We start from the raw sequence: 9,575 nt of genomic DNA, 5'->3' as shown, positions 1-9,575 counted from the left end.
GCAGCGGAGGACAGGTGTCAGATTGTTAATGAGAAAGAAACAGCCAGCCCGAGGAGCCTTACACATGATTACACCGGTTTACTGAATTCATAACATTTTTCAAAAGCATTTTTGTGCAATTTACGCGGTCAACATGTATCCCAGAGAGTGCTGACACAGCGATTTTCGCTACACTGTTATCGTGGCATGAAGAATTCACGATGATGGTTTTATCGAGATATCTGTAAAACTACAAAAATAAGTCTGTCTGTCAAATTCAATTTTGTTTTCTCATTCACGGCCAATGAATCAATCTCAAAATATGATCCAGGATAAGGATCCAGATAGCTTTTTTAACAATTGTGACTTCTAAAGGGGCCGTTCACCCCAAAATAAATATACTATGTTTATATACTCAGCCACAAGTTGCTCCAAATCTGAATACATTTCTTTGTTATGATGGACACAGAGAGAGATATTTGGAAGGATGCTTGTAACCAGTTCTTGGTCACCATTGACTACTATAGAAAAAATGACAATGGTCCAAATGACAATGGTCCATGGTCCAGGAAAAGTGCCCCAGGACGGTTTGCTTATCCAAATAACTTCTTTTGTGTTCAACAGAACATAGAAAATGTGCCTAGTATGGTAATAAAAATATGATCGTGTTATCAGTTAAAATACAAAAATAATACTGTCGGTCAAATTCATCTTCAGTTTTGAATTCTCTTTAAAATATGAGTTTAAGGAAGCAGAGAGAGTTTGTTACCTTTGTGGCTCTTAAGGCAGAATGTCTGTGGCTTTCCCTGTTGTTCGTGATTATTAAACACTGAGACTAAATATTAGATAAATAAAAAGATAGAAAATACTAAGGATTTCTAACATTTTTAATAGTCTTATTTACATTGACAAATTCAACTCCATAAATACTGTTTGTCACCCATGAGTTAAAGCCACTTTAATACTCTGGGCTGCATACTTATGTATTCAAATATAAAATCAAACAGATCAAAATATTTTTAAAATGATGTCTACGTCATTGAAAAACAACTGAACAAGAAAAATGTATTTTAGCAGAAATTCTTGAAATCTGATTCGAAGGAAAGTATTACAACACTCACACGGAGATAGATCAACAAAAACATGTTACATAAGTGACAGCCTTATTTTTAAAATAAAAACCAGAAGCAGTGAGACCCTTTAATAAGTCAATAAACAAAAATGAAAGTGTATCACAATCCTCAAATAGAGAATCCCTTGCTATAAACGAGTAAGGCAACTGATCCTAGATCAACATTTTTTCGGCTGTCGGATACACTTACGCTGTATCTACACTACAAGCGAGCTGCATGATGAGACAACTTCAGATCACAAAATAACAAATTCCTGTTGATTATTATTGGATGTTTTTAGTACATCATGGCACTAACTTCCAATGCAACTCCTCAAGCGCAACTGGAACTCAGCTGGGCAGTTTTGTTGTGCATCTCCGTGGAAACAGTGATTCAGACAGGAGCTCTGAGATTCAGACTGGACGTAATTCGGAGTCTCCGCCTCTCCAAAGCTTGCTGCTTCTTCCTCTCGATCTCAGCATCACTGCACCTCGCGGCTGCTGTGTTACACACATCTGGAATAAAAACATTAATACAACATTTTCAAACAATTTTTACCAAAACCAGAAAATGATTTTGGTCGGTCAAAAAATAATTACGCTCTTAAAATCTGAAGTTTACCTTTGGTGACCACTGGTGCAGACCTGTTCGATGCCAAGTATGATTTTTGAAACTGCTGACTGTCTGACATCCTCGCATCCGATTGAAGGGTGGTCAGTACACCCCTGTTGTAACCCTGCTGTGTGCGGACACCAGCACAGGTGCCACTTGCCACCGCCGCAGAGGAGCGTCCAACCTGTGTAAATTTATATGGTCCATTACTTGAGGGGCCAGATGGCCTCACCGTCTCCTTAACAGGTCCAGAAATCACAGCGTGAGTTTTCGGCCTGTAATGAGGTGCTGATACGGTTGTGCTAGACACAGAGACATTAGTAGGTGGCTTTCTGGGTAGGTTGGGATGAGCAAACACTGTCTGCTGACTGGCTGTTTCAGAATTGACGTGAGTCTTGTTTTGTGACACAGTGCTCTGTGGTGCTTTAGGTTGTGTTTTGCTAGTCTTTTGGTTGCCAGATACCTCAAGATTGTCGCATGCCTCACAAAATAAGTCATCATCCTCGACTCCCTCATCCCAGATGTCATCAGAGGCAAAAAACGAGTCCAGGTCTTCATCTAAAACAATCTTAAAGCCATCTTGGCCAGTAATGGTATCTTCTACTTCTTGTTTGACACATCCAGGGTTTAGATTTTGGTGTGTGCGAGCAGGCTTTGAATGGAAGGGTTGGATTATGCACAGACCGGTGGACGCTGGTGTTTCTTTGGCGTTTGACTTAACACATTCATTCTGAACAGCCGGAGGTTTTCTTATTTCAGATTTATGCTGATACTGTTTATTCTGGTTGGTATAACCGTGGCTTGGAGGAACTGTTGAAGCTTTATTTGTAGCATTAGCCTGATTTGTGTTGTTAACTTCAAAGTGATTTCCAGGTCTCTGCAACCCTCCGTAGGGTTTTGCCTGGGCCTGGTGACCAGAATGAAAAGTGTCCAGCTGAAACGTTTGTCTGTTTTTTGCATTTTGCCCTTGAGCTGTGAAACATTTCACACCATTTCTAGCTTCTTGAGGTTTGGGTGCAATTGTATTGTTGCGAGTGTTACTGCTAAAATCTCTTAGATTCTCACTGGTTTGTTTTTGTGTCGAACAACTCAGTGAAGCTGCAAACAAATCCGGGTTCTGCGTCATCCCCAACACCAGCGAGTCCTCAAAAAAACTGTCATTGTTCCAGTCATCCTCAAAATCATTACCATTGTTAACCCGTTTACCATCATCCCAGGCTGCCACAGAATAACTTGCAGAATCGCAAGCTTTAACAGCCGCGAGATTGTTCTCTTTCGCCTTTTCTGAAACATTTTGAGTACGACCTGACATCTGACTGAGACGGCCGCTGAGCTGCTGGGTCGGCCCGTCGAAAAGCAAATCCAGATCATCATCCATCTCTTGATATAGCGATTTCTCATCCGCAGGTTTCTCATTGCTGGAATTTACAGTAACAGGGAAACTCTTCATAGTAAAGCCTTTGTGTAATATTGTGGATGGGTTGTCAAAGTGTGCCAGCCCGTGATCCACAGCACTTTTGGGACCCGGCAAATGTAGTGGTTCCTGGGCTTCATCCTGCCTCATGTTGAAGTCAAACTGCTTGGCCAGCCTCATTAAATCTTCTACAGAGTTTTGTCTGTAAACATACAAATAACGTATCAGTATCAAATATTGTATCAGACAGCTATTGAAAATTGGGTATAGAGACAAATATAATACCTGAGCAGTTATTAAGGGATGTTGCAAAACAGAAAATAATCAAATGAAACCAAAAATACCAAATTTATAGGTTGTTTTCTGGAAATATGTGATATATGCTGAAATTATACAAGCTGCAACAGACGACTTTCTAATGCACAAAATATTTATAAAGAACAGGGATGTACTTTGTGGATGCGCTCTTGACTTTGGGTCGCAGCACTTCTGGGGTGCAGGGGATGGCACTGTCCCCTATCCACTGCAATAAAGATGAATCTGCATCTTCCAGTCTACCATTCTTTAACAAACAAACAACAATACATTCAACACAATTTAATATGTGAAAATTTGTAACACGATAACATAATTACTAAACAATAATTGTGGATAGTTACAACCAACCTTTGGAGCAATGCGATTGGCAATGTCCGATATATCCAACATTTGCACATTTGCAGGTCTCCTGTGCCCTCGACCTGAAATCAAAACACAGTCATGCTGGATATCTTGATCATTCAAATACACAGTTGTACTGGAGATACGTACCATGTCGTACTGGTGATGGGGATGTTGTATCCCATATGATATCTTGATGAAAATCAGGATCATTGCTTGGGGAGTCGTCAGGTATCACTCTTCTGAACGGACCTCTTGCTGGACGTGTAGGTGTTTTGAACTCTGCTATTTTTAAATACAACAGTTCTTACAACGAATTAATGAATGCTTATTGGTGCACGTTGATGGCTGTTTTAGTAACGTACCTGTCTGACAGATGCGTGCGGGGTTTTGTGTCGCTGATTTCGGACTCCGTCTCAATCTGTTTACTTTGGATTTCATCTGTGTCAGTTTAGCGATTTCATTCCGCTCCTGGCTGGCTCTGCGGTCCATGTCGTTAGATTATTCCCTGTGCTTATCATGCATCATACCGCGGACGTGTTCTTGTGTTATTTTGCGATACTGAAAGTGTTTTGATTCACAATCGCGGGAACGGAATTGTTGTTAAAATGTTCAAACATTCCGCCAAAGACGAGCCTTTCCCATGATTCATTGCGGAAGACGGCGCGTTCAAGCACATCCAACGCGCGCAACTGTTGCGCATCACGAACGCATACCGTCTCTGGAGATTGTATTTGGTGTAAAACTCTAGTATCTTCTCTTTAGTGTAATAGCCATAAAATAACACGAAACATCTAAATGCATATAGACTTAAGACATATCAAACGGCCAATCTGTAAAAAGTCACTGTGAGTAAAAGTTTTCATTGTTTCATGCTTCAGTAACTTAATTTGACATAAAAGCACGACAGAGAACCACATTTTACGTTAGACGTGCAGGCAAAGGGTATTTACAAATGTTATAAAGTTTTAGCAAACAAAATCTATTTATAAAAATATTTTTTTTGTATTATTTCTAAATAATAAAGTTACTGAAGTCTTCAATGAACCCGTTGTAACTTATTGTCCACCGGTGCCAGATGTAACATAATATAAATAATACAAATATTGTTAAAAAGAAATAATAATTACTCAATTTACATTTTTTTGCAATAAATCCAGTTAAAAGAGTTTTTTTGTTTTCATGTTTACGTTTGTAAACAACTCTCAATATGCAATTAATGTTGATCTTTTCTGTTCTCCTTTAGATATCCATCATGAGAACACTGACTGGCTGTCAGTTAACATGCGTACAAACAACTCAAATGTCTGTGTTTTTGCAGGTCAGTCGATAAGTGGTTGTTTGTATGTGCTTTTCTCTAATGAACTGTGTCTAAATGGTTGATAGTAATCTAAGCTTGTCAGATCCTTTTCCCTAATTTACTTATAGAGTGATTACTTGGGATAAATGTCGCATATGTCGCATGTCACAGTGTGGATTAGATACGGTGCTGACTTATATATATCAGTAGTTTAGCTTCTAAACTGTGAAACTGGAAATTCCCAGTGTTTTTTCATGGCAATGTAAAACAGGAAATAGCTCCAGGAGCCGAACATAAATTTGAAGGCTCACGTGTTCGACCTCTTAGAGGTTAAGTGGAAATCTACATCCGTTTGATGTCATACCGAACAGTTTTTTAAACAAAAAGTTGGACGGTTCATCAATCAATAGCATTAAACCTACTTTACAACTACCTTTTTTAAATGGTAGGCTCACAGGAAACCAGTTTCCAAACTACATCATTCTTTGATAATTCGATAATATGTTATTGTAATATGGGCCAATAGCTAACTCTTTATATCATGATTTTCATTAACACATAGTTCTAAACCTGCATCATGTTTTTGTTGCTTTGTGGTACACATGAATCTCTTTTCTGTACGATTACAATTCATAGTGATCAGACAGTTTTCATTGAGTACTTCAATGGAAAAACCACAGCGTTCAATTAGCAACAACATGCGAGGACATTAACAATATTTAGGTGAACTATCCCTTTAAGACATCTAAGAATGTCTCCTTCCAGACATTAAGGTGAATGCCAAACTTACTTCTGCCATCCGCCCACATGACAAATATCTCATCAAATTATCAAAGCATGATATGTCATGGTCCAGCGCTTTAGCTCAGTTTCCTGTGGGCTCTGTCTATGTCAGAATGAGCCTCATGAGTGAAGCCAATCAATAGAGGTAGCTTAAATCATTCTAAACAAAAGCATAATAGGGATGTATTATTTGATCTGACCTGTGTCTAATAAATCTCCTGTGAACGGTTAAACTGTCGAGCAGACATGCTGACAGAGGTCTGATTGACTGCTCTGTCACTGCTAAAGCTACATGAACAGATTTCTAATGTTTACATCTCAGTCCATTACTCATACGTGTGTGTGTAACTACACAGTTTATAGTAAAATGTTTTCATACACTTTAATTGATTTAATATCAAGCTAAGAATAAACCCAACCTTCGCAGAAACACTTTGGCCACTTACAGAATGAGCCTTTTTTGTCATTCTCACTGAGGAGATTTACATTTAGTCATTTAGCAGATTTACAAAATAAGGGAAAACAAAAGAAGCAATTTTGCATAGGTGTAGTAAATCTGGTCTCAGATAGCCTACCACAGTATACCAAGCTAAGATCATTTTTTGGGGGGTGGTAGAGAAGAAGTAGAAGACTGTATGTTGAAAGGAAGAGATGTGTTTTTAGCCGATTCTTAAAGACAGCTACAGAATCTGCTGATCTTGTGGCACGAGGGAGATTGTTCCAGAATCGTGGAACACATCCGGAGAAAGTGCGTGAGAGTGATTTTTTCCCTTTTGGGACTGCACCACAAGACGTTGTTCGATAGCTGAGCGCAGGGATCGGGTGGGTACATAAGTCTGAATTAGCGAGTGAAGATATGGGGGTGCCGAACCAGTGGTGGTCGTTGAAGACCACTGGATCATCTGAAGAGGTCTGGTTGTACAGGCTGGAAGACTAACCAGTAGAGCATTGCAATAGTCCAGTCTGGACAGGACAAGAGCCTGGACAAGAACCTGCGTAGCACAGTATCTTTTTCTGCGTAGAAAGGTCTGATTCTACAAATTTTGTAGAGGATGAATCTACAAGACCTGCTGGTGCTGGGAACATGATCTGTGTAGTTCAGCTTATCATCTATTACCCCTCCCAGGTTTCTGGCTATTCTGGAAAAGGAGTAATGGTTGATGAACCTAGTTGGATGGAAAGGTCGCGCTGAGTCTTCCGGGTAGGCCGGGATCACGAGCTGTTCATTTTTGATAGGATCAGCTGCAGGTGATGGTCCTTCATCCAGAGTGAAATGTCGTTCAGGCATGCTGAGATGGTCGCAGAAACCGTTGGATCATTAGGCAACAATGGCAGTGATAGGAAAAGCCATGTTTCCAAATAACGGAACCTAGGGACGTCGTGTATATGGAGAAGAACAGCGACACACGACCTTCACAAATATAGGTTATCCTGTGTACACACACACTCTTTTCTCTCTGCTCCAGTCTTTTATTTGATGGATTGACGCTCTTCTACGAACACTCAGTTGAAACTTTGATTTACAGCCCCTGTACTGCCGCCAGCGCGACGGCTCCGATTACCTGCAGCACTATGATGATGTCATCAGAAAGGCCCCTAACGACCCCTGTTTGGCCTTTTTGTGGCCGGGCCCTGATTAGAAGAGCTGATTGAATGTATATGTGTATGTGAGATTGCATAATCACTCACAGGCACGTTTTTGGTGTGGTTGTGGTTTGGGTCACACAGAGGTTGTTTGGTAACCGTACGTGCAACAGTGAGTTTAACTACGCTTACCCCTCAACAAGCTCACATCTCGCCGTGGGCCCTCAGATTCACCGCTAATGCACTTTAACACCCACGGCCTGCCTGTGGTGGGCCTCTGTCTATTGAAGACCATATTATTTGATACACCAACCATTTGCAAGGCGAGCTTAGTCAAACCATATTAATGAGAGGAAACACTTATTATTAGGTTTAGCAAAGGAAAATATACTCTTCAACTTTAGTGTTATTATGTGCTAGGAATTATTACTCTGATGTGTGATAACAGATCATGTCATGTGGTCAATTTTTGCATTCGTGAATGAATTAGTTTATGATGTAATTCATGATGTGTGCATTTAATATTCATGATCCCAAAGTTGGGCAAATCTCATGGCCTCTTGCACTCAAATGTGTGTCACTTTGTTAAATAAAGGCCGTGGCTGCTTCAGACAAGGCTTTCGCGGGACAACCCGACACCCACTTGTTCATTACTCCGCGTTTCTCTTTCCTCTTGAACTGAAACAGATCCAGAGGGATATTCAATCCCCTCATTTCCTTGCAGATTGCGGACAAGCCTTATTATATGCATGATTTAAATGGCTAAAGCAACACAGTATATATGCCAAGGGTGCTACTTTAGATTTAAAATTATGATCTTATGGTAATTAAATGCTCAAGTTAAGTGTATCATAAGCGGGTGAGTGAAACTCATAAAAGAACACCTCAAGGTCATATGTCGCCTCATGATCAAAAGAAATAAGACATTATATATTTGCTTAAAGAAATTAAGCATATGAAGCTTTATGAAGTTATCAAAGATATTACTAAATTTCTTAAGTTGTATCTGTAATGGAAAAATAAAAAAATGTAGAAATTCATTTAAATAATAGGTTTAAAGGAATATATCCAATGTCAAATAGAAAAACCAATTTGAGGTTCCCCAAAGAGCCAGTCAGTCAAAAATATATTGCTTTCACACTTTTCTTTAATCTAGGGAACCCTTTTCCACTACAAGAAATATTTTGTGAAACTTGCGATTCTTTTTTATGGAACCAGACAAAAATGGTTATTTTAAGGCATCGTGAAGCACTTTATTTGTGTGTGTAAAATGCTTTGTATTTTATGTATTTAATTTTTTTTATTTTATTGATGTATTAGAATTTTTCTTTGAAAAAATGAATGCAAAAAACGGTACATTCACTTCTAACTAAAATGGTAAAACACTGTTAAACTGATTTTTATGTTACATGTTGTTTTTATGCAAATCAAATCCTAAAAACTCTTTAACCAGATTAAAAAAGTCTTATATTTTCCTACGGATCTTTATGTGAAATATGAGCTACATTTCATGAGATTCACCTACGATGAAAATGAGTGTCCTTCTAAACTGAAGGTCTGTAGGACTGCGAAGAACTGATCTAAAACATACACTCATAATACAAACAGGAAAACTGCTCGGGTCTTACTGGCAGAGTAAAATATCTCAGCGTAAAACAGTTTGCCAGAATTGTAAACAGTTTTGGATTCGCTTTAAAATTCTCCTCTGGTGAGATGATGCTGGTTTGTTTTGGTTTGGTTTAAACAGGAAAGTGGAAGACGAGGGAGATCAAGTATTAAAATGTCAAACCCAGACATTTTAATTACGGTGAGTATCAGTCACCCTCCAACCTCACATGTTTGTCTTACATCTACAACCCCCATTCATACGGTGCTTTCTCTTTTTGACGGGTGCTGCTTGTTATAGTCATTTTTTGATTTAGTGGTATTGATTCAGTGGTATCAATATGTCTACATGGTAACATCTATTGTAAATTGTTCATTGTAGGTAAGAAATCCCTTGAGATAAGTTTGTAATTGTGTTTGCAAACAGACTTAACATTAGCTTACCCCAATCATTGTGGACATTTTTAGTTCAACCACAGCAAGTCTTCTAATAATATCAGGAGGCATGAGTAACTCTCATGTCCCA

The 9,575-nt window shown here is 39.0% G+C and overlaps 1 protein-coding gene across 1 annotated transcript; it reads right to left on the bottom strand.

Annotated features, from left to right (window-relative positions):
* Window positions 1-847: 847 nt before the first annotated feature.
* etaa1a (ETAA1 activator of ATR kinase a) lies at window positions 848-4,465 on the bottom strand. Its single transcript, XM_079463485.1, has 6 exons — window positions 4,143-4,465; window positions 3,928-4,062; window positions 3,784-3,857; window positions 3,570-3,679; window positions 1,713-3,319; window positions 848-1,606 (listed from the first exon to the last, which is right to left on the bottom strand). The coding sequence occupies exons 1-6, from the start codon at window positions 4,267-4,269 to the stop codon at window positions 1,485-1,487; spliced, it is 2,175 nt and encodes a 724-aa protein (XP_079319611.1). The 5' UTR covers window positions 4,270-4,465; the 3' UTR covers window positions 848-1,484.
* Window positions 4,466-9,575: the final 5,110 nt, after the last annotated feature.

This window comes from Barbatula barbatula (assembly GCF_947034865.1).
Source record: "Barbatula barbatula genome assembly, chromosome: 8".
NCBI classification, from domain to species: Eukaryota; Metazoa; Chordata; class Actinopteri; order Cypriniformes; family Nemacheilidae; genus Barbatula; species Barbatula barbatula.
This window is presented reverse-complemented; position numbering and strand designations above follow the sequence as displayed.